The sequence below is a fragment of the Eschscholzia californica genome, unplaced genomic scaffold, assembly GCF_041429995.1.
Source record: "Eschscholzia californica isolate CP2 unplaced genomic scaffold, dmEscCali1.0.p SCAF_3, whole genome shotgun sequence".
Classification (NCBI taxonomy): domain Eukaryota; kingdom Viridiplantae; phylum Streptophyta; class Magnoliopsida; order Ranunculales; family Papaveraceae; genus Eschscholzia; species Eschscholzia californica.
The window spans coordinates 10,349,834-10,376,112 of record NW_028238420.1 but is presented as its reverse complement, the minus strand read 5'-3'; the positions used below and the strand labels follow the sequence as shown (position 1 = coordinate 10,376,112).

At 38.0% G+C, this 26,279-nt stretch overlaps 2 protein-coding genes across 2 annotated transcripts; both read right to left on the bottom strand.

The window, feature by feature from the left end:
• Nucleotides 1-4,559: 4,559 nt before the first annotated feature.
• Nucleotides 4,560-6,881, bottom strand: LOC147548310 (uncharacterized). The gene is made up of 4 exons (XM_086668030.1): nucleotides 6,000-6,881; nucleotides 5,127-5,889; nucleotides 4,871-4,989; nucleotides 4,560-4,778 (listed from the first exon to the last, which is right to left on the bottom strand). The coding sequence occupies exons 1-4, from the start codon at nucleotides 6,879-6,881 to the stop codon at nucleotides 4,560-4,562; spliced, it is 1,983 nt and encodes a 660-aa protein (XP_086524156.1).
• A 16,011-nt stretch (nucleotides 6,882-22,892) lies between these two features.
• On the bottom strand, nucleotides 22,893-23,849 carry LOC147548309 (uncharacterized). The gene has a single exon (XM_086668029.1). It carries the CDS (start codon nucleotides 23,847-23,849, stop codon nucleotides 22,893-22,895), a length of 957 nt encoding a protein of 318 aa, XP_086524155.1.
• Between the last annotated feature and the right edge of the window lie 2,430 nt (nucleotides 23,850-26,279).

The following is a 26,279-nucleotide window of genomic DNA, read 5'->3' as shown; positions in this document are numbered from 1 at the left end:
AACAAATGTTTAATGGTGATGTCGGAATTGGGAATGGGAAAGCCAACAAAATGGTTGGGATTTTCGTTGTTTTCAAAGAGTCTACTCAGGCCTTCCATGGCAATGATGAAGAGGAAAGGAGATAGAGGGTCACCCTGGCGAATACCTCTGTTAACATTAACAGTGGTCTAGGACGACCGTTGATAAGCACAACCATCGATGAAGTGGTAATGCCGGGGTGAATAAGCTGGATCCATTGATTGGAGTAGCCCATTTAAGCCATGATGCTCTATAAAAAGCTCATTCGATGCGATGAAAGGCTTTAGACATATCAAGTTTAAGTCCGAAATAGCTTTTTGATCCACGGGTTTATTTGAAGGAGTGAGCTAACTCCTGACTGATGATGATGTTGTCTGTAATCTGCGTCACCGGGATATAGGCTGCATGAAATGGCGAGATAATACCGGGAGCGTTCTTTTGAGCCGATTAGGGTTATGATCTTGGAAGTAGTGTTTAGCAGGCTTATCAGTCTGAAGTCCATAGTGGTTTGAGGGGATTTGGTTTTAGGAATAAGACAAATATGGGTGTGATTAGAAAGAGGAGGTAGAAGGGGAGACTGAAAGAAGTTTGTTACCATCTCTAACACATCAATTCTGACCGTGACCCAGTTAGATTGGTAGAAGGAGGGTGGGTAACTGTCTGGTCCCGGGGTTGCATCAGGTTTTAGAGAGTATGCCGTTTTTTTTATTTCTTCTTCTATCGGGATGGCCGTGAGGGGAGAGTTATGGGTAATAGTAATCTAAGATTGGAACAGGTTTAAGAGTTCCTCATTTATATGTGTGCCTGCAGTGGAGGAAATTTTGATGAGATTGAAAGAAAAGATATGGGCTATTTCAGAAACGTCATTGGACCAGGTCTCATCTTCTCTTTTACTGGAGGTTATCTGGTTTTTCCTGTTCCTGTTGATTGCCTTAGAGTGAAATATTCGGTATTGCAATCTCCTAGTTGAATGTTAGCAATACGAGATTTCTCTTTCCAGAGGATCTCTTGCAGAAGATAGACGTCTTCCAGCTGGGTGTACAACCTTAAATAGGTCTCATGATCTTGAGCCTTTTGAATGGCAGTGGTGAGGTGTTTGATTTTGGTTTTGAGGTGCCCAAAGACATTTTTGTTCCATTTGGAAATTTTGATGACTAAGGAGTTAAGTTTAGCCTAGATTTGGGAGGGGGTGGTAATCTAGTTGGTATTGATAAAATGTCTGCACTCTGGGCGGGTCATCCAGGTGCGGTGAATTTGAAAGGTTTGTGTCCGAGATTGGATTTGATTTTTGTGGTGAGAAGGATCGGGTTATGGTCAAAGCCGATGCCTGGGAGGTGAGTAAGCAGGGAGGCTGGGAAGTCTAGAAGCCATTGATGGTTAGTCAAGGCTCAATCAAGTCTCTCTTGGATCAGATTACCTTTCAACTGCTTGGTTGACCAGGTATAGGGAGGGCCGCGAAAACCTATGTCCTGAAGGCCTAGGTTATTTATGGCAAGTTTGATTTTCATTGAGTGGGCCTGAAGAGCCTCCTTACCCCCAACTTTATCTGATGGATGTAAGATAATGTTAAGATCGCCTATAAGCACCCACGAAGTTTGGGTGTCTGGCACCAGATTCTTAAGTTGGTCCCATGGTCACATTTTATTGGTATCATAGGGGCAACTGTAAAAGCCCGTAATGAAGAATTGGTGTTGATTATTGCCCTGGGTGCCCTTAGCGTGAATAATGTTATTATCAGCATACAGGATGTCAATGGAGCATGCTTGGGTCCAGAAAATACCTAGCCCACCTGCTTTGCTAGTGGGCTCAACCGTATATTGGTTGTAAGTGGTGTGTAGGTTTAGCATTTTCCGGATGTTAGCATTCATACACTTGGTCTCCGAGAGGAAAATGAGGTCTGGGTTATGTTCCTTAATCATGGTCCAAAGGTGCTTCCGGTTTATAAAATTTCCACACCCTCTCACATTCCAAGCAAGAATGGAGAGGTTGTCGGAGGTGGGGGGGAAGTCAAAATCATATTGTCAAGCAGGCCCACAAGGTCTAAAAGGCTAAACCAAGAAAATACCACCAAATATAGACAGGGAAGAAGCAGATCATGCAGAGACAGGAAAGGGTTTAATCAAAACTAAACAAGAAAGTACTACTGCTAGCAAGAAAACCCAATGAAATATACACATAAGATCATCATAACGCTAAAAACAAAGACATGAAATACAGTAAAGGAATATTAACAAACAGATAAATGAAAAGATGTGAACTGATCTCAATAGAGTATCACCAAAGAAGCTACAATTCAACTGTAACAATAGCTTAGAGTTGAAATATGCCACTAGCAATAAGATTAGACAAAAGAGAAAACTAAAAGTAGGAACAACAAATCAATACTTCAAAACATGAATAATTAATGGAGGATCCGAAACACACAAAATATAACAAAACTAACTAAGATAAAGATAACACATGCTATGAAGATAGATACCAAACTCTACTAGATATAACATATATATAAAGGTACAACTTCAAGATATATGCAACTATTAACTGTTAAAAGAGATGGAAAGAAATGGCTAGATCTAAAGCATAAACTTAAGAGCAATGGATGAGATTCCTTCCCTGAATGGTGCTAATTTGATTTGAGATTTAATTCGTCCTACCCAGCGCTTGCTTCACCACTTAAGTTGTAAACCATGGTTTATCTCCGAAGAAGATGCTCTATCAAAAGGAAACCCCCAATTTGTTTGAAGATTTTCCAGAAGGTTAGCACTAACCTAGATCTAGGTTCTTTGGTTGGGTGGATGGATAAACAGACTTCTTCTATTAGGTTAAGATTAATCGATTCACACTAAATTGAGGGTTTTTCTTGATTTTTTCCATTGAGGTTGTTAATTAGATTGGTGGTTTACTAGGTTGAAATTGAGATTACGAAGATTGTGGACGGCTAGGGTTTGAGAGGAAAAGGGGAAAGAGGAAAAACTTGAAAAGTGGGTGACGTCACCATGGACTCTCTCTCTCTCCTAAAAAACTCCCTTTCCGATCATATGGGTTTATTAGTACTTACTGTTTGAAGAACTAATAACCTATTAGCTACAAAAGTTCTTGGTAGAAATTTGGATGGATGAGCAATTGGTCTTAGTTTGAATTATGAAGCTTTGGGATCGTCCACGTAAGTTTTAGAATTCAATTGATCAGTTTGGTAACCCATGGATTTTCTTTGTAAATCTTTACCAAGTTGTTACTCATTTTCAAGAAGGTTGCATTTCATTCAGAATCAATGAGTTTCTCTTTTATGAATTTTACTATTCATTCTAATCCGATCATCCATTGTTTTTTGTTTCTTGTAACAAGTTTCAACTTCATATTTGCAATTAAATAATTATGTTTCTAAAAAAAAGGGTTATTGTGGTAAAGACAAAAACACCTCTGGGTTTCATGTAAATACATATATCACATAGTTATATGTTGATGCCATTTTCTTCATCATTGTGGCATCAAAGACTCTATGTGAATAACAAAAACAAATTGAAAAGAACAAAAACGTACAGAATGAGTTTGTCCATTTATGATTGATGTTGCCTAAGAACTCAAGTCTTTATTTTGTAAGAAAGATATGATTATCTGGTTTGTTGTGGATTCTATTGGTTTTGTACATTTGCTTCAACTTTGCTCACTGACATAAATTCGTTTCACAAATAAGAGTTTATGTTTTTCATATGTATCTATAACACTAGGTTCTTTTTTGCGAAGGTTTGAAGGTAGATATACTAAGCTAACCTATATGTGTTGTCTTTTTTGGTTCCGATCTTTGTTATATCCGTGATTTATCACAACTCAACTGTTTCTTGCCCTAGTTATACCTAGTTGCATAAAAATGGCATTATATACACAATAATTTAACCTGGATTACTACATACACTCACACGAAATCTATAACGCGCAAATTTTATCGTGGTCAGAGTTATTGGCATCTGAGTCTGAAAAATCTGAACGTCGTGACTATGAAAAGTATTTACTAAATGTGTTTGGACATTAAATTACTCTACAATAACATGTTCTAGATCATGTAATTACAAATTTGCTAAATATGATTTTCGCTCGATTTTATCTTCCTAAAAGTAATTTCATCGTAATGCTATGTTCAATTTAGAGGAAATGTTTGTTCCTGAAAAACTCAAACATATACAAACATAATTCTCGACGCAAGTAATTTAAAGCGAAATACTAATATGATAGTTAGAAATCAAATTTCAAATAAACCTAATAAAAGTAGTTCATATTCATAGTCATACAATCCGTAGTCAGAATTCATCATAATGCCGAATGAAAGCAAAAGAAAACGACGCTAAATAACTCAATCTAAAGTTGCAAAGTGCGACCCATCCACTTCAATATCAGCATCGCTATCTTCATCAACAAGTTCCATTGGAGGACGTGATGTAGGAGTAGTTGAAGAACTAGAAGCCATTTGACTTCTCGTTCTTCGTCGCTCAACACTCGTAACTCCTTGCGCCTCCCGAACATCTTCCCATCTAAGATCATCACCCCTATTGACGAAATCTTGTAGTTCCTTCATCAGTTAGAATAATCCATTCATCATTTTCTTCTACCTCCCTCAAAATAATTGGATCAATTGAATCATCTCTTGTCGGTCCACACACATTGTTTCTAGCTATATTTCGAATCTTCAACTTCATATTGTATTGGATGTAGACAACATCATTCAATTTACTTTGCATCAAGCAATTCCTCTTCTTGGAATGCACCTGAAAAAAAATAAAAGACACAAATATAATTAAAGAAGTATTTAACTTATTACTTAATGGGTAAAAATAAGATGGATTAAAGTGTAACTTACATGATCAAATGCACTCCAATTGCGCTCACATGGTGAAGCACTACATGTCTGACTTAAAACTCTTTTAGCAAATGCTTGAAGGTAAGGTAGTCCCTTTCCATATTGTGTCCACCATTTATCTACATTTCATCACAAAAGAAAACAACCATAAGATCGCCACAAAAGTGAATAAATGTAACATTTTAAAAAAACTTGCGCGGTAAATATCTGTTGATTCCTTTCCTCGCAAACTCATGTCCCAACGATCCAATTGCACTCCTATAGTGAAACATTTCATTATTCATTTCCTCCAAAGCATGCTCATCAGACACCAATTTACTCATTGCAAGAAAAACTTGATTCGTAACCGCATCAGTCTCAACCACTTCCCAACCCTTTCCGTAGTAAATCGAGGGATATAAATAATAACCAGCTGCATGTAAAGGATGATGAAATTGATCCGTCCATCGGTTATCAATAATTTCCCAAACTTTGGCTCGTGTCATGTTGTCACTGCCAAGGTTCTTCTTAATTTGGTCCTTGGCTATAACCATTGCTTCATATATGTATCCCATACTTGGTTTCTCTTCAGTGTCCACCAATCTTACCACATCAACTAGTGGAGCCAACACTTGACACGCGAACTGCACATTATCCCCAAAGCTATTTTTAGCCACTATCCTTGCACATCTATTACCATCCGCCTTTTTAGCAAAATCGGATTGTGTCCATTGATCTGACACAAACAACATTTGTAAATGACCCCTGTTCTTATGAATACTTTTGATTGTGTAGAAAGCAGTAGCAAATCTAGTCACGCAAGATCGGTGCAACTCTTTCCCACCAGTAAACCTCCTCATCAAGTTTAAAACTCTACCATGGTTATAGATGTACGTTGTAACGACTTTAGACTCACTTAAAACACTCTTGATCTTCGGCAATTTATCACCAATATCTTGCAACATTAAGTTGACACAATGTGGCGCACAAGGAGTCCAAAACATATTAGGATGTTGTTCCATTAAGATCTTGCCTGCAACCTTAAAATTTGAACCGTTGTCGGTAATAAAGTACATAACAAAAAAAAAGTAATTAGTTTAGTAATTGATATAAGGAGAATGCAAAAATAAATGAAAATTAACATATATACCTGAACAACATTCTCCTCGCCTACATCTTCAATAACTTCATTGATCATGCCTACAATGAGATTTGCATCCTTAATGTATTCAGATGCATCGATAGACTTTAGAAAAACTGTTCCTTGCTCACAACTAACTAAGAAGTTAATCAAGCATCTTCCTTTTCCATCAGTCCAAAAATCAGACATTATAGAACATCCATAAGACTTCCAGTGTGGTCGAAAGGATTCAATGAAGTCATCTGTTTCCTTCAAAATCTCCTTAAACAAGGTTGTTCTCACATGGTAGGGAGATGGTGCTGGCAACCCTCTTCCATACTCACCAACAGAATTTAAAAATCTTTGGAAACTTTCACCTTCACAAGCATTGAAAGGTAATCCTTTCTCGATTGCCCAACGAGCATAATCCTTCCAAGCTCGGTGCTTTAATCCAATTTTAATCGGATTATTCTGCTCCAATGTACTTTGCTTCATTTTTTTGTAGTCCGGACTAAAGACAGTATCCAAAGGACCTCTAACATTACTTGATCGTTTCAGAATTCTTCCACTAGAACCACCAACTACCTCAGGTTGCTTAGATTTAGTTCTTTCATCTTCAATCTCTTGACACTCAATATCTTCTTCTTCAATATCGCCACTTACCAAAAGATCATGATCTTGAATTATACTACTAACTCTAGCCTTCTCCAATCTTTTCTTTGTTACCTCAGTCATGGCGTTTTGAACTGCTTTCTTTATCTCTTCAGTAACCTTGCCACATCCCTTCACATTCCCTTTTCTATGAGCAAGATGCTCTTTCAATCTATAAATGTCTCCGGACATCTTCTTGTTACATAGTTTGCACCAAACTAAATTCAAATTATTAGCATCCCGACATTCTCCCATTCCCATGCCATATCTCCCGATTTCCTTACCAAAGCAGGAGCACTCGAAGCACCAGAACCAATAGAATCCATCGATGGAAACTATGAAAAATACCTAAATAACAAAAAGAAACAAAGAGAGCAAAACAATAAAGAATATCAACCAATTATAGAAGTTACTAGTTAGAGAACAAAGTTAGTCCATAAACTTATATTATATCAAATTATCAATAATAGACATGATTTATACATTAGAAATACAAACCTACAAAGAAAATCAGCTATTTATAGAAGTTAGAGAGCAAAATTAGTTCATAAACCATAAACATTATAAAGAATATCAACTAACTATAGAAGTTAGAGAGCAATTCAACCCATATATATATATTATATCAAATATAGAAGTTAGAGAACAAAATTAGTCCATAAACCCTAAACCCTATCAAGAATATCAACTAACTATAAAAGTTAGAGAGCAAAATCAACCTATAAACCTATATTATATCATTTATAAACATGATTCAACCATTAGATACACAACACAACTAATTATATATGTTAGAAAGCAAAAAAAAAATAGAGAAATAAAGATGAAAAACAAGTATTAAGTTGTTTAGAGAGAGAAAAAGAAGAAAAACTAGTTCTAGAGAGAGAAACTTACTTGGATGGAGGTTGTGGATCTTCAAAATCTTTGTAAAAGCTTCAAATCTTTGCAAGAAATAGTAGAGAGAGAGAGGGGGCGGCTGGTTTAGGTAAGAACTTAAACCCAAGTGAAAAACTTCGGTTTAAGTTGGGTATTTAAAAAAAAAAAAAAAACGAAGCTGCTGTTCTGGCCGAGTTAGTCGGCGCCTAGCCGACTCGGCCCTAGTCGGCTTCCAGACGCCGGCTAACTCGGCTTCTGAAATCGACTAGGACTCCGAGTCCTAGTCGATCGGCACCAAGCCGATTACCGTGTAAGCGGCGCCTAGCCGGCGACTAGGCGCCGCTTTTTAAAGCATAGTTGTTAACATGTACCGGAGTAGATCTCTAATCGTATTAATTTTATTTTCGCTCTCTGATTGGTAAAATAAAATAATCTAATTCAAACGAATTTTAACCTCCTTTGTCTGAATAGTTTGTCCAAGAGCATCCAGCTTCCTAAAACTAATTAGTTTTATAGAATGTAAACATGAATCTTTTGTAACTAGATATTCATACCGAAATTTATAATCCCATTTACCAAAAAAGTTGTGGTCGTAGGCTACTCCAAAGAGGAGACGAGTTTCCATGGATCTTTTAGTCGACAAATCTTTGAAGCTAATTTTCCTAAAAAGAAAAAAACAGAAATGCTTACGTTCACAAAAAAAATTGACAAAATATTTGCCAAAATGATTTGGCAATTCCCTTTTGAAAGGTTGACTAAATCCTGTTAAAAGATGAACGACTCATAAAGAGAACAGTCTAAATTCAGTCAAACTCTGAAAAAAAATCTCGCCATATCGTTGTGGCAAAAAACTTAGCACGTCAATTTTTTTACCGGAAAATTAGCTTGACAGATTTGTCGACTAAAAGATCTATGGAAACTCATCTCCTCTTTGGATTAGCCCGCGATACAACTTTTTTGATAAATGAGATTATAAATTTCGATATGGATATCTAGTTACAGAAGATTCATTCTTACATCAATAGAACTAATTAGTTCTAGGAAACTGGATGCTCTTGGACAAATTGTTAGGACAAAAAGAGGTTAAAAATCATTTGAATCAGATTATTTTATTTTGCCAAACAGATGTCAAAGGTAAAATTATCACGATTACAGATCTACTGCGATACATGTTAACAATAACGCAAGGCCGTAGTGATATCATTGATGATATATCATTTGTTTATGATAAACTTTTGTTGCGGGAGGGGATTGATACTGACAATATATTCGCTGCTAAATTTTTTGTCAAAGAGTTGTATGACGGAGATGATTATGAAGATCAATTCCTAAGATTCTATTGTTGACCAAATGCTCTAATACAAAGGTCTCTCAGAAGGAAATTCGTGGAAGAATACTTTCGTAGGTATAGTCTACCTAACCTAGTCGCGGTACAGAGGTTAGCTACCCTAGGTGAATTGAAACAACAAGTTAAAAGATATTTAAGGATACGTACTGGAAGATGGACAACTTGGTTGTTACCGGAGTGACCCAAGTGGAAGGGGGTGTGGTTAATAGTAACGACGCATTTCCCATAAATCGAGCCCTACTGCCAGGGGTAGATGTTTGGTTCTACACATCATCTGCAGTTGGATTTGAAGAGTCAATGTATGAGGCAAGGCGTAAAGCTCAACCAGTGTTATGCTATTGTGGAGCCGAGCATTACGATGGCGAGCAGTAAATCATTAAATGTGCTACCTGTAGTTATTGGGTATATTCAAACTGCTACGAAGATTCTGAATCCTTGTGCTGCTTTTGCAAAGGCTGCTTGCAATGCAAGTCTTGTATAATTTTGGTCTACTGTAGGAACTACTATTTCGGGACTCTTTGTGAAAAGAGTACTTCAATTTTACATACGAGACAAATTTTTTTTTTTTTTTTTTTTTGTCAAATTTTATAAGCAATTTGTAAACAACCATAAAATGAAACAATTGCTTCATATGTTGCAACATCTGTGTCATATACATATAAATACAGGAGTAGTTCTTAAATCAGCTGCCCATACAAAATGACTGACTGAAATGAGTTGATATTTTTGTTCCAGTTCTGGTCAAAGATTTTTTAAGAACATGGCTGCTCTCTGAGCATCGTTCGGGTCGAACGATCATGTTCTTGTTTTTCATCTACATAATAGTCGGAGACTCAGAGTTGCATAATAGGTCCAATGTGAATTTCATGATCACCTATCGCTTTTAGATTACTTTGTTAGTTGTAACATTTTATCTTAATATCCCTAATATAAAATTGTGAGTGAAACAAGATCACATGACCAAAATCAATCCAAGCCTCACACTTAATTAAGAGGTCATGCTTATAGATTACAAGGTAAAATAACAGTAAAAAGATCCATCTGCAGAAGATGAGGTGAAGCTAAGCTTGTTTAATTATCAAAAAAGGGAAAATCACAAGGTAACCTCAGCTTCATTCAGCGATCGCGTAATGCTCCAACAAGAAGACCACCTCACGAGTCATTGCTATTATGGCTAGGTTCTGCCTCACCGGAGGTTGGCATTGTTGTTGTTGCTTGCAAGAAGTTGAAACTGGTTCTGGTTTTCATGACATGTCTGCAGCAAGAGAAACTGTAAGGTTTTCTTGTGTCGCGCTTATCTTGTCTCTGTAGTCATTATTTTCCAGTTCTGGTAATTAGTAACTTGCTGCTTGTGCTATATCTTGAAGCTACACAGAACTACTTTTGCTTGATCTTAGGTATAACGCTTGATGTGTTTTACAACTTATGTCTATCGTTTAGGGATGAAATATAGACCCAGTTACTTTTCTTGCATATTGACGTTACATCTGAAATAGAAATGTGGATAAAAGTTAGTTACAACATTTCATATATGAGATACGAAAAAGAAAACCAAATAAATGTATGAATTTAAACACTTATTGATTTATTTAAACTTATGTGTCTTAGAAGTAAGGGCATATGAGGTCTTCCTATTTTCTCTGGTTTGCATCTTTTAGCGTTCGTTATTGAAATTCGTGTCATAATACAATGACTGAATACACATATAACTTGTTCACCGAGATTCCTCCAATTTAATTTGATCCCTCTCCCTCTTTTTTTTGTTTTCTGCATCACTACTTTTGCTTCCTTAGCAATTGTTTTGCTAATTGTAGGTGGGACTTGACGGAAGTTCCGTTGGGCAGACTTGGCTGGATGCAATAGGAAGAGCCCTGGATGAAGGGAAAACTTTCGAGCGTGCAGGTTCTAGGCAGTTTGCTAATAGGTTCATGATAAGTATATACGCAAAAATCTTTTTGCGCGCAAGGACTGTTAGCCTTTACTTGACAGAGTGCAGGCTAAAGTACAATCATGGAAATCCAAATGGCTCTCTCATGCAGGGAGAGTTACTATTCTCAAATCTGTTCTCTATGGTACTGTCCAATTTTGGCTTAGAACCTTTATCTTACCTAAAAGAGTTATACATGACTTACCTAAAAGAGTTATACATGAATTGGAATCCATGTTGAGCAAGTTCTTATGGATAGGGGTTGACCAACACACAGCCAAGGCTGCTGTTAAATGGGATGCTGTGTGTCTCCCCTTACAAGAAGGTGGTCTAAATGTGAGAAATTTAAATTTCTTGAATATTGCTGCTAGTCTCAGGCATATTTTGGGATCGTCTTAGTAATAAACAGACTCTGTGGGTGGAATTGGTCAAGAAAAACTTGGTAGGGTCTAAATGTTTTTGGTCTATGAAAGCAAATCAAGATGCCTCATGGTGTTGGAGAAAAATACTTCAACTTAGGAAGACAACAATGTTAGTTGCAAAAATTATTATTGGCAATGGAGTGAAAACTAGTTTTTGGAGGGATGATTGGCATCCCATGGGTATTTTAGAACCCCATCTCACTGATTTGTTCAGAATTTGCACTCGATTACATAAAGATGCAAATATATGTGCTTGCATTATTGCTAATAGTTGGCAATTGTAAGAGCAGCTTTAGGTGAAATAGCCTCTATTATTTGAAGACACTATGATTTGGGCTGCAAATGAAAAAGGTATTTTCAGTTTGAAAGATAAATATGATGCTGTTAGATGTGTGGCAGAGCAAGCATCTTGGCATGGATTGATTTGGTACAGTTATAATATTCCTAAGCTTTATAGCTTGGTTAATGCTGAAAAGAAGATTTTAAACCAGGAAAAGACTCCTTGATTGGGGTATAATAGCTGATGCTACTTGTGTTCTATGTAATGAAGCTATTGCAGATGATACTCGCCTATTTTTTGGTTGTTGTTACTCCAAACAAGTGTGGCAAACTCTTCTAAAACTCCTTGATCTTCACAAAGTATCTATTACCTGGGTGTATAGTGGGTGTTTGTTGCAATCTTGCTAGTTGCAATATTTGTGTTCATGTAGTCTTAAATGCAACACTCCTAGTTGCATTTTTCTTTTGTTTTTTCCTTACATATAGTTGTTTTGCATTGAGCTAGCATTCTGTTAGCTGATTGATAGTCATTGATGTATATGGGTTCTGGCTCCCCTTATCAGCTGTTGATTTTGCAAAAAAAATAAATTTTTTTGACAGCCCAAAGATCTATTATTTTGCAGGGATTTCTTTCAATATGAAAGACCCATAGGCCAATGAAGCTTGTCTGTCAATTAGATTGCTTTCGTGACTCATCCAAAGTACGAATCCAACTCAGGGTTTTCTTCAGTCGACTTCTCGTCTTGGGTTATTGTAACAAGTTTGAATATGTGTTAATTTGGGTTCGTTTTTTAGAGTTAAACCTTAAATATCACTAGTTAGGATTCAAATTTCGGTTTGTTAACTAATAGTTAATATGTATGTCACTAGTATTCCTTCTTCGATTTGCATCATCAGTCAAGTAAGTTCATCTCCAAGTAGATTCTTTTTCTATAATTTTAAATTTTATGCCAAAACTTAGGGTAGGAATATTAATGTGTCTTTTGTGGTTGCGCAGTCAAATTCGGCAGGATTGTGATATCTCTTTCGTGATTACGCAGTTGCAACTAAAAGAGGAGTATCATATCTCAACTTCTATTGCTGAAGTTGTAAGATTTGTTGATTTTGATGGAAAAATTGATAATTGGTTGAAGGTGTTTGGGTAGTTTTCTAACTCTGCCATGATGATGGCGAACCATCAACATGGGCCTCACGGCAGCCGAGTCCATTAGGGTTAGATTTGAGTATTTCCTACTAAGTCTAGGTTTAGAAGTTTCTATGTTTGGGTATCTTTGATATGTAGGAATCCTAATTCGAGTCTATCTAGAAGTGTCTAAGTTCTTATAAAAGGAAGTTAGGTTGGTCTTTGTTATTCAGATCAGAGAATATTATCAACCAAGTTTATTATTATTCAAGTTATTAATCAAGTTTATTGTTTATCGTTATTTTATCAGTTTTATTTCGTTAGTTTAGTTTATTAACAATGGTGGATTCCACTACTTTTACGCTTCCGCAACAATCTACATCAGCTGGTATTCAGAGCCTCAAGAATCGGGGAACATATAAATTTTTTTTAGATACTTCTCATCTTGAATGTTGGAAAAATCTTCCACGTTTAAGTTGGGATCCTTTTAGAGATGCACAACAACTCTATGTTGATCGAAGAGATCAAAACAAAGTTAATGTCATTTCCAAAATCCCTATGTTTGATTCTCAATATCATATAGATTTTTGGATTCAACAGATGGAAGATTGGTTTCTAAACCAAGAGGTTCGTGATGAAGATAAGGTTTTTGTCGTGGAACAACATATGTCCGAAAGAATTTATGAACAGTTCAATGCAATGCAATGGAGACTAATTGACGAAGGGAAAAAATTCATAGACGATTGGACTACATTGAAAAATATCTTCAGGTATGTTTTTCTTCCTTACGATGAATATTTGTCTTATGAAGAAACAAAGATTGACTCAAGCAGACAATACTCCGAAGTTAATTCTACCTCTGTACTCAAGGATATTAAAGGATAAGTTCTTGACGAAAGAAACATAATTTTTTCAATAGAGGAGGAAGAAGAGGTAGGTAACTTCCCTTCATCACACCTCTACCTTAGTCGTGGGACGGAACACCCAAGCCCAAACCAATTATTTAACTCGTATGCAGTTCTGGGAGAAGATTTTCATGTTTCAAATCATAAATTTCTGCCGCATCAGTTGCTGCCGATATTGGTTTCATCTCTTAAAAATCAATTAAACCCTTATTTTTGGAACGATTGTGTTGGTTATGATATTCAAATTCTCAAAGATAATTCTCTCGTTTATTATTCTTTACCCGACGAAGAAAAAAGGAATTCTCGTAACTTTGTTTGGAAACCAGGTGATTTGTTTGTTTTTGTTCATTCTGTTGTGTCTTCATGGGTTTCATCTCCTAAATTTCAGAGAAGCCTTAGAAACTCAATTGCTTTCTCTACAAGTTTTCGATCACCCTCGATGATGGACACTGAGACGTTTGCTTTTCTCGCTGAAACCTACCGACTTTTGAGTTTGGTCATCAATACCTTATATAGCGATAAGGAGTTATTCCTTCATGAACTAATTATTAATGCTTCTAATGCTTCGAAAAAGATTCGATATGAAAGCTTGACACACTATGGCAATCTGGGAACAAGTGTTAAGTTTGGAATCAAGGATCTCATAAAAGCATTGGTTGTTGGTGTTGATGTTAGCATGATTGGGCAGTTTGGAGTTGGGTTTTACTCGGTTTACCTTGTTGCAGAGAAAGTTATCGTTACCACCAAACACGACAAGGAGGGACCATATGTATGGGAATTGTTGGAAGGTCCACTCCACTCGGCCAAACCGAGTGGACTTGGTCCAAATAAGAATCCTACTACAACTAGGATTCCTTAGGAATTAGGATTGTAATTGAGATTAGTTTAGGATTAGTTTTAGATAAGTTTTGATAACCTTAAACTCTTCTTCATGTAAACCTATATAAAGAGGTTCATATCATATGTAATGTACAAGTTGTAAAGTGAATAATAAAACCAAGGTATTTACCTAAGCTGCTATCTCTCACCATCAACCATCCTTCTTCTTCTCGGCCTTCACCTGAAGATCTTCATCTTCTCGGTTGTCTATCCGAGACCATCATCTTCCTCTCTCGGTCTCTCGGCTATCACAACCGAGACAGAGTCTCCCTCACTCTCGGTTATACCCGAGCATCATCACTCTCGGTCTTCACCAAGAGTTGTCACGTAGCTCTCGGCTATAACCGAGACACTCTCCCTCTCGGTCATCAACCGAGAACATCATCTCCTTCATCTCCACTCGTTACACTCGAGTGTGTTATATAATTCAAAGGTTTGAGCCTTTTCACATGGTATAAGAGCCTTCAATTTTTTTTTTCTCTTGAATCATGACTACTCCCGAAACTTCGGAAACTTCTCAAATTCACACTACTCTCAATAGTGGGCCGTTTGATGTTCACCATTCGGATTCTCCTACTACTATTCTTATTACACCACTTCTAACCGGTGATAATTACTCCTCATGGTCTCGAGGAATGTCAAAAGCTTTAAGGGCAAAGGGCAAACTAGGTTTCGTAGATGGAAGCATCGTTAAACCCACCGATCCTAATGAATTAGAACAATGGGGCCGATGTAACGATCTCGTTTCTAGTTGGCTTATTAATTCGGTAGACCCACCTCTTCGATCATCTATCTTATATGATGAGACGGCATCCGATATATGGAAGAATCTCTTTGATAGATTTCATCAAACCAATGCTCCTAAAATCTTTCAATTAAAGAGAGCTATTTCTTGTCTCAAACAAGAGAATTTAGACGTTTCTACGTATTTTACACATCTCAAGGCTCTTCAAGATGAACTCAATTCCTTGCTAATCACCGAGCCTTGTATATGTGGTCATGGTCGCTCTTTGGTTGAAAGAACCAACCAAGATAGAGCTATGGAATTTCTTCAAGGTCTTAATGACCGGTTCTCATCAATTCGGAGTCAAATCTTGTTAATTGAACCATTCCCTTCAATTCTTTGCATACATTCACTTATCAAGCAAGAAGAGGTTCAACAAAATCTCATTACCCCCATGAATGTTGACTCTAACACTGCTGCCCTAGCAGTTGGTTCCAACGATTACTCACATAACCGATTCAACGGTTCCGATAGACAACGTACTAAACGTCCTCGACCCTTTTGCGAAAATTGCAAAATTCATGGACATGATGTTTCCTCGTGCTACAAACTACATGGGTATCCACCCAACTACGGTCAACGTGGACGGAACCGTTCACGCCAAGATCCCGTGGCTGCCTCGGTTATGGATACTAACGGTTCGGCTATGAACCATAATGGTTCGGGGGTGCCTGCAGCGTCATCTTTTACTCATGAGCAATTTCAAGGTATTTTAGCATTATTGGATCGCAATAGGCAACCAACCGACCACTCTAACGGCACCACCAAGGATCCACTCATCAATCTCACAGGTAAGTACTCTTCTTCCTCTCATCCTCCATGGGTTATTGATTCAGGAGCCGCCAAACATATTTGTTCCAATCTTTCAAGATTCTCTTCTTATTCCCTTGCACCACCGGATTTATACGTCCGATTACCGGATCACTCCCGAGTCAAGGTTGATCATATTGGTACCATCTATTTTACGAATAGATTTTATTTAAAGGATGTTCTTCACATCCCTTCTTTTCAATTTAATCTCATATCTGTCTCTCAGATTTCTAAATCCCTTCGTTGTATCGTCCTATTTGACCATGATTTGTGTCTTTTTCAGGACCGAAAAACGAAGACGGAGATTGGGCTTGGTAGTCTTCATGATGACCTTTATTTCCTTCGCACGGAGCGTCCCATCCTTTCAGTTTCGAATTTAGTTAGAGATAATTCTAGTCATGAGTCTTTTGTTTTATGGCATTGCCGTCTTGGCCACCCATCTTTTTCACGTTTTCAATATTTTAATTCTAGACTTCCATGTATGAAGTTTAATTTTTTATCAAATAAAGTACCGTGCGAATTATGTCCCCTTTCTAAGCAAAGTCGCTTACCTTTTCCTAATAGTACTACTACTTCTTCAAGTATATTTGACATAGTACATATGGATTTATGGGGTCCCTTTCCGGTCCCCTCCACCTCCGGGTGTCGTTATTTTCTAACCCTTGTTGACGACTTCTCACGTTGTACTTGGATATTTCTCATGAATTCCAAATCGGACTCAAATACGTTAATTATGAATTTCTCTAATTACGTTCACACACAATTCAATTGTAATATTAAAACAATTCGAACGGACAACGGATCCGAGTTTATGAATACTTCTCTACAACGTTGGTTCCTTGAAAAGGGAATTTCCCACCAACGTAGTTGTACCTATACACCTCAACAAAACGGTGTTGTTGAGCGCAAACACCGTCACATTCTTGAAGTTGCACGTTCTTTACGTCTTCAAGCTCATCTCCCTCTCTCTTTTTGGGGAGAATGCGTTCTAACCGCCGTCTATCTCATTAACAAGTTACCTACACCTATTCTTGATGGAAAATCACCTCATGAAATCCTCATGGGTTCTCCTCCAAATCTTTCACACTTACGTGTATTCGGATGTCTTTGTTATGCCCGAATTCCTTTGGTCAAAACTAAGATGGATGCTCGTTCTTCCGCCGGCATCTTCCTTGGTTATCCGAACGGACAAAAGGGTTATCGAATCTATGATATCTCCACCCGACGTATTTTTACCTCACGTGATGTGACTTTTATTGAAAACCGATTTCCGATGTCATCCACACCGATGGAACAACCCTCTCTCTCGCGTCCGGAACCCTTCATCACTATCGACGACGACGACACGTTTGTCTTTCCGACAAACGATAAAATTCATTCCACTCCACCGGCGGACAGCAGCAGATTCACTGATGAATCTGCTGTTCCTGTCCCCGGGAGTCAGCAATCGGCGACAGGGGTGCCTTCAGACACCCCTGCTGACCCGACTTCAGGTCCACCTAACAGTGGACCGTCTAACCCATCAGGGGTGCCTCCAGTAATTTCTAATGAGGACCCGGGTACTGGTGTGCCTGCAGAAAGTTTATCAACACCACCGAGCAGTGATTCTTCACTGCCGATTCCTCCATCCGACGTCCGAGTCTCCGACTCCGTCGTTGCCGATTCCGGCCGACCGGTTCGGTCCCGCCGCCCACCTAGTCATCTAGATGACTATGTGTGTTCAAACACTAACATTGTTAAATATCCTCTTGAAAACTATTTTTCCATTAACTCGTTTTCAAACTCTCATCAACAATTTCTCTCTTCGGTTTTATCATCTACCGAACCAACCTCCTTCACTCAAGCAATGAAGTCCCCTCATTGGAAGGAGGCCATGGCCAAGGAAATTTCAGCCTTGGAAGAAAATAAAACCTGGACAATCACTGTTTTACCACCCGGCAAAAAGCCCATCGGTTGCAAATGGGTGTATAAAATTAAATTCAATTACGATGGATCTATAGAGCGATATAAAGCCCGTCTAGTAGCCAAAGGCTATACCCAAATCGAGGGATTAGACTATAATGACACTTTTGCTCCAGTTGCTAAATTAGTAACTGTTCGTGTCCTTCTCTCTCTTGCCGCCATTAAAGGGTGGACTCTCCATCAATTGGATGTCAATAACGCCTTTCTTCAAGGCGACCTTCATGAAGAAGTCTACATGAAATTACCCCCCGGTTTTTCATCTCAGGGGGAGTCTAAAGTATGTCGTCTCCATAAATCTCTCTATGGTCTCAAACAGGCCTCTGGACAATGGTTTTCAAAATTTTCCTCCGTTCTCATCGAACGTGGCTTTTCTCAGTCTAAAAGTGACTATTCTCTCTTTACTTTTAGATCTCACTCCACTCAAATCTATGTCCTCGTCTACGTAGACGACATAATTATCACGGGAAATAATGATCATGCTATTTCCCAGTTAAAAATATTTCTAAATAAAGCCTTTTCATTAAAGGATCTGGGCCGCCTATAATACTTCCTTGGTATCGAAGTATCTCGCTCTTCACAAGGCATATTTCTATGTCAAAGGAAATATGCTCTTGATATTTTAAAAGATTCTGGCCTCACCGCTGCACTTCCTTCTGAGTTTCCCATGGAACAAAAATTACGTCTCAGTCCTACCGACGGTACACCTTTACCAGATCCGTCAGTTTACCGCCGTCTCATAGGCAGATTACTTTACTTAACGGTTACACGGCCGGATATCACCTTTGCCGTAAACAACCTCAGTCAGTTCATGCAAACACCTAGCCAAGTACACTTAGACGCAGCTCATCGCGTTCTACGATACTTGAAGGGTACTCTTGATAAAGGAGTCTTCTTATCCGCAGACAGCTCTCTCCATATTACAGAATACTGTGATTCGGATTTGGCTGGCTGTCCTTCAACCCGTAGATCTACTACTGGGTATTTCACAATGTTGGGATCCAGCCCTCTCTCCTGGAAATCAAAGAAGCAACCCACAGTTGCAAAATCTTCGGCAGAAGCAGAATATCGAGCTTTAGCCATCCTCACATGCGAATTACAATGGCTCAAGTATTTACTACTTGATTTTGGAATCAATCACTCTGACCCGATGACAGTTTACTGTGACAATCGGGCCGCTCTCCACATTGCTGATAATCCCGTCTTCCACGAACGTACAAAACACATTGAGATAGATTGCCACATCGTTCGTGAAAAGATTAAAGAAAACGTCATTGCCACACGCTTCACCAGTACAGAAAATCAGTTAGCGGATATCTTCACAAAGCCACTTGGGGCAGAACCGTTCAAGAACATTATTGGCAAGTTAGGCGTTACTTCCATTCCCGCTCTAACTTGAGGGGGAGTGTTGGAAGGTCCACTCCACTCGGCCAAACCGAGTGGACTTGGTCCAAATAGGAATCCTACTACAACTAGGATTCCTTAGGAATTAGGATTGTAATTGAGATTAGTTTAGGATTAGTTTTAGATAAGTTTTGATAACCTTAAACTCTTCTTCATGTAAACCTATATAAAGAGGTTCATATCATATGTAATGTACAAGTTGTAAAGTGAATAATAAAACCAAGGTATTTACCTAAGCTGCTATCTCTCACCATCAACCATCCTTCTTCTTCTCGGCCTTCACCTGAAGATCTTCATCTTCTCGGTTGTCTATCCGAGACCATCATCTTCCTCTCTCGGTCTCTCGGCTATCACAACCGAGACAGAGTCTCCCTCACTCTCGGTTATACCCGAGCATCATCACTCTCGGTCTTCACCAAGAGTTGTCACGTAGCTCTCGGCTATAACCGAGACACTCTCCCTCTCGGTCATCAACCGAGAACATCATCTCCTTCATCTCCACTCGTTACACTCGAGTGTGTTATATAATTCAAAGGTTTGAGCCTTTTCACAGGAATCCCGTACGGGTAAGTCTTTCATTATTACCAAGGACACTTCTTGTAACAACCTAGGTAGAGGTACCAAGATTGTCCTCCATCTCAAGGATGACCAACTTCACTATCTTGACGACCTTAAGTTGATGGATTTGGGCAAAAAGCACCCTGAGGTTATCAGTTCTCCAATCTCCCATTGGACTGGGAAGATTTATGATAAGGTAGTTGATGAAGAAAATAATGATAACTGGATGTGGTTATTATCTGAAGTAATGCGTCCGACGCCCACAAAACTATCGGACAGGCGAAAGGGAATTATCGAGGGAGTAGAGACCAATTTTCCGACAACTTTTCAAGGGTTCTTTATGTGGCATCTCACTGATAGTTTTAAAAAGGAATTCAATAACGTAGCGCTCTTAAACCTTGTTTGGGAAGTTGTCTATTCACCAAACTCCTACTGAACTTGAAGCCACAATAATAGAAATTGAGGAAGTCTCACCCGAAGCAGCTTATTGGATTGGAAAAACTTTACCTCGCCTTTGGGTTACTGCTTCTTTGGAAGAAACACGATTTGGACATTTAACAACTAATATTATTGAAAGATTCAATCCTACTCTGGCTGCACATGTTCATACTTCAACTAATTCGACTGCCTAAACCACAATTGAGATTGCTTTTTCGACTGAAGGAGTTTATTTTTATAACACCATTACCCGTGTTGGTTTCGAGCAATTGAATATGGAGTTCTTTAGGAAGTGTATGGAGACAGTGGAGAAGTCTATGAGAGATGCTAAGGTGAACATGATTAGTGTCCGTGATGTTATTCTTGGGGGTGGATCTAGTAGAATCCCAACAATTCAGCAATTGTTGCAGGACTTCTTCAACGGGAAAGATCTGGGTAGGAGTATTAATCCTGACAAAGATGTTACAATTCAAGCTCCTATCTTGAATGAGAAGATATTTAAAGCAGTTTTTTATACAATGATGAATTGGTTGCAGAAACTCAAAGTCGAATTTCCCATCGAGAAGAATGTAGTGTTAATGCTTTATTTCATCAAACTAAAAGACGACGGGCGATGCCGCAATTTATTGGACGTTTATACGTTGGTATGGCTTATGCGAGTATCTTGGCAATATATGATTCAAATTATAGTTGGTGATATGGTCTATATTTGTCTTCTTCGAAATTTCAGCAAATTTCGTGCAAAGTGGGAACTAAGGATCGCATTGTTGAGTCTCACTTGAGGGCAAGTTCGTTCTCGGACGGGGAGTATGATGGCGACCATCAACATGGGCCTCACGGCCAAGCCATTGGGCCTCACGACCGAGTCCATTAGGGTTAGATTTGAGTATTTCTTACTAAGTCTAGGTTTAGAAGTTTCTATGTTTGGGTATCTTTGATATTTAGGAATCCTAATTCGAGTCTATCTAGAAGTGTCTAAGTTCCTATAAAAAGAAGTTAGGTTGGTCTTTGTTATTCAGATCAGAGAATATTATCAACCAAGTTTATTATTATTCAAGTTATTAATCAAGTTTATTGTTTATCGTTATTTTATCAGTTTTATTTCGTTAGTTTAGTTTATTGACAATGGTGGATTCCATTACTTTTACGCTTTCGCAACAATCTACATCACATGACCTAAACCATTACCTAAGAAGGTAAGCCACTTTCTAGGACTTAGTTTAGATATGTTTTGTGAGTGTCAACTAGTGTGACTGTAATGTTATATTGTTTTTTGCTTCAATGTGATGTATATTTACTATTTTAGGGCTTCAATGTGAACATGCAATTCTGTTTTTCTTCAACTTAGTTTAGGTATAATTCAAGAACTAAGTGCAACTATTTGATGGAAAATACATAGTAATAAATTAGAGCTATGCACATAGTATTTGCTTTGTTAATCTTAAATAAATAGAGGGTCAAGATTTATCATGGGATAACGGATGACTAGATTTATCTCTGGGGTTGTCTCATAGTTTGTCTTTGAGTTATAATAGGTTGTTATGAGAGAATGAAAAATGCTAGAAGATATCAATCTTTTCAAACGAAGAAACGCTTGATCTTTATCTCTAACTTTGCTTATAATTTTAGAGAAGGGAAGTAGAGGTTGGAAATTTTGGGAAGCTAAAGAGAAGTGATATAGAATGAAAAAGGAGTTTGGCTAGAAGTTATGGAGGAGGTGAGATGGATGAGTTTTTCTCCATAGAAGAAGAAATAGGAGGGGTAGAAGGGCTTATAAATTGAAAAAATTAAAATTTTTACTTAAACTTAATTTTAGAAATTGTAAACTTTTTTTGTTTTCAACGTAGAAAAATATGCCCTAGAAATTTTTCAAAGAAACATGGATTCAACAGAAGATTTGTCTTTATTCCTCAAAGCGCCCTGATATAATACTCTCCTCTTTATCTTAAACATTGACCTCCTGTCCAACTTATGAGGTATCTAATGAGATGAAAGTGGTATCTTAGATAAATTCTTCATAGGGAGTTGAAAACGAATAAGGGAAGGTTTAGGTAGTTGGAAATTCCGGAATGAGAAGTGAGTTCAAACTTAACCATTGAAGAAAAGGCTTAAAGCCGTCTTGCTGCTCTAGCCTTCCTTTAGCCTCCAGCCTTTATTGAGTGCCCCTCATCTTCAGAATAGGCAAAAGCCAAAGACCCTCGACTGGATTGATGAAAACTTAAAGTCGACTACAAGGTCAGAATTTTGAGTTGTCTCCAAAACTAGTTTTCTTAAAAAGATGGCTGACCTCAACCTAATTTTTTCTAGTTGTGTTTGGATCTGTCCTTAGAATGAAATAAGGACCCCTAATTTTCTTGATGAAATCAAATGAATGGTACAATTTACAATTCAAACACTTGATAACACTTTTTAAATGATACCCCAAATAACATCACTTACAAGATTCACGCGAAACTACCTTGGTTTATTTATACATTTAGATCATATGTAGTAAGAACCCAACCCTATAAACGATAATAACAAATGACATATACCGAATTATCTTATTGCTTTTTCCTTTTTATCGTCCCATGTCCATTGGTGTCATTACCTTTCCTATGTGAGTAACATGACTTCGCGATTCATTAAAAGTCTTCGTTTGCATTTCAACATCTTGAATGTTTTTTAAATGGTCTTCTTCTTTGTCATCTTCAGTCTTACTCAACAAAGAATAGTCTTCCTTCTCTCCATGCTTTATAGCCAATAACACGTAAATAATCATCGAAAAAACAACAATGAAGGAGAAAACCGAACTAAATTGGAGATTTACGAGTGATTTCGCACGATGGAGTGCTTCATCGGTGTGACAGCGGACTACTAGGTGACCTTCTTCTAAGTTCAAGAAGCACCCTTTGGCAATAAACTTGGGTATAGAGAGCATAATTCCCATGACAATAAACCATACCCCTTGAAAGGAAATACTAATAGACCTAACAAAGCTTACTAAGAAACTCCTAGTATAACGGATTCCCATTAGAGTTGTAACTAAAGAAACAAAAATTACAAGTTGTTGAAGATAGTGGTATTGACCTTCAACACCAACATGATCACTAGAATGAAGGTGGAAGAGGAGAAATTGTTGAGCGAGCGCAAACGCCCAGAGAACGTACTCTAAACCATCGTGGAAAGACGATTTTTTGGATCGAATACGATCTAAGATGATAGCGAAAATCGCATATATAATTAATGACATGGATATTATCGAGTGTTCGAAGTTACGTAGATGGGTCGATGGGATTGTACCATCTGGATCAAATGGTTGGTGTCTATGTGGGCTTATGAAAAGTGCCATGACTATTGAAACAGTACTACTTCCAATAATCATGTATAGTTCTAAGTAGTTAAACCAAGGTGAAGATTTGTATGAATTAGGGTGTGAAGTATAAAGATTGATGTGGTTGAATAGGTGCCAAAGGCCTAATACTAGAAAATAGATACCTGCTAAAACATGACCTACCAGAGTCCCTGTAGGTGCCATTGAGAGAGAGAGTGTGTGTGTGTGTGAGAGGTCCTCTGTAGAGGAACTCTAGATTGATAAGGAAGTGAGGGAATGTGGGCTTTTATGATGAATTGAACTTTTGGAATCTTTACAAGAGTTTGGAGGGTTTGAATAATTTTCAGGTTTTAATAACAAAAAAAACTTTTGAGGTTGGTTACACCATGGAGTGCAATGTGGTCATTTTATGTTAGATATGAAATACAAACCTATACTCATCTTAAATTTCCTTTTCCTTTAGTATTTGATCAATCATTATCTTGCAGATTTTGCTTATAAGTAGCAAATAGCTGAGTTGTAACACACGAGAATTGAAGGCAAACAATGACATCCATCAATAATCAGTCCAAAATGAATCTAAAATTGAGTTGTAACATACGATAACTATGATGTCTTGAGATGTACGGTACGTCATGTATACCACAATCACCAACCACAATTAACTATGTCTATGTTTATGTAGATAGTGCTCCTTCTGGACAATTTCTCAATAATGCATGTAGGTATAGGGTTGGGAATTTGGTCCGAAAACCCGGATCCGCCCGTGTCCGCCCACGTCCGCAAAGGACCGGGACCGCCCGTGACCGAATCGGGCAAGACCCGTCCGACCGAGAAGGCTTTAGCGGACGGTCACGGACAAAAGGGCCTACCCGGAGGTTCGCTCGTGACCGACCGCTTAAGTGAAGGTCCGTCCGCCCGTCCGGATTACCCGTCTCTAGCCCGAAAGATTACTAACCCTTAGATTTCTTAGGGTTATATTTGAGCCTTTAGATTTGCAAGTGACTTATATATAAATACAAAACAAAACCTAAAATCATTTTACCCTTCTCTTGGCCACTTCTCTTCTCATTTCCAAATTCCTCAATGTAGGTATGACTGCTGAGACACATGTTTGAAGAACCCTAAATCTCTAACCTTTAGTCTCCAACTTTTCAACTTATCTTCAAGATTTCAACCCTCAAGGCTTCAACCGTTCGATCAACTCGGTAAGATATACTCATCTTCTCTTTCTTTTTGTTCGATCTACTCATCTTCTTCATCTTTTTGTTTGATCTACTCATCTTCTCTTTTTTCTGTTCGATCTATTCATCTTCTCTTTTTTTTCGATCTACTCATCTTCAGATCTAAACTCGGTAAGAGATTTTCTTCTCTGTTTGTTTCTATTTTAACTTTGAATCTTTATTATTTTATCATCTTAAATCATTATTATTATTTTGTTCAAGTCATTCTTACTTGATTTTTTTTTTTGTTTTTCAGGATACAACAACATTACTGTCATTATCTTATGCAACATACTGTCATTTTTATGACTTTCTTGATTTGAATATTAACTTTTGTAATTTTTAAATTCATTTAGAGATTAAGTTCTAATCTTATAACTATAATTATGTAAATTTGTTACTTTAGTAAATTTTGAATTTTGGCATTTGTTTAGGTATTTTAACACTATACCCGACGCCCGACCGACCGGTGCCCGGCATGTTCGGTTGGATAAAACGGACACGGGCGGACATTTTGAGGAAAAAATTCCGGTTAGTCCGTCCGTTTAGTCCGCCAGCCCGAGTGGTCATCGCGGAGTTTTGTCCGTTCCACCCGGACCGGGAGCAAGTCTGCCCGCGGACTGCCTGTCCGGACCGATTCCCAACCCTGTAGGTATCAATTTTAAGTTTATCAATGGTCCTTTTTGTAGGGGTGGGAATCAGTCCAGGTCGGCCGGTCAGGTTCATATCATTTATTGGGTCGGGTCGGTCGGGTTTTGAAATTCTAATTCGGGTTCTCGGGCTTAATCGGACGGGCGGACGTAAGTGAAAGATTTCGGCACGATATTGGCCTAAACCCTTCTTAATAATTTAAGAAGTTTTGATGTCTATTAGCCTATTATATAAAACGCAAAGTTTTACGCTGATTGGGACAAACTGAGAGACAAATCCAGCCGTTCGTTGCATTTTTCATCAAATATTGGCCTTTAGATCTATTACCTACCCTAAATAAAAAATATTTATTCACCCACCAAATGGAAGAAGGTAAACGAAACCCTAAACTGGCCTTCATGCAAGGGTTAATGAAACGCTTAGTCTGCCTTCGAGCGATGTCTCCTCTTATCTTCGCGCCAGTTATAAGCTCTTAATTTCTTCGAGCGTTAAAAAATTTATGGCAATCACTCCACAAATAAGGATTTAGGGTTAAGATACTCTTCGTCAAAACATAAAGGTATAATCTGTTCAAGGTAGAAATACCCCCACCATCAATTTCGACAGTGATACTTCCAACACTAACTCCTGTCGTCATCACCCTTCTCCCACCTCTCCATCTCTCTCTCTGATGGGGGCGCAATATTATCAATATCTGGATCGTTTCATTGTTTCTATGGTTTTTAATATTTTCATGCTTTTCCTTTATAATTTATATCTA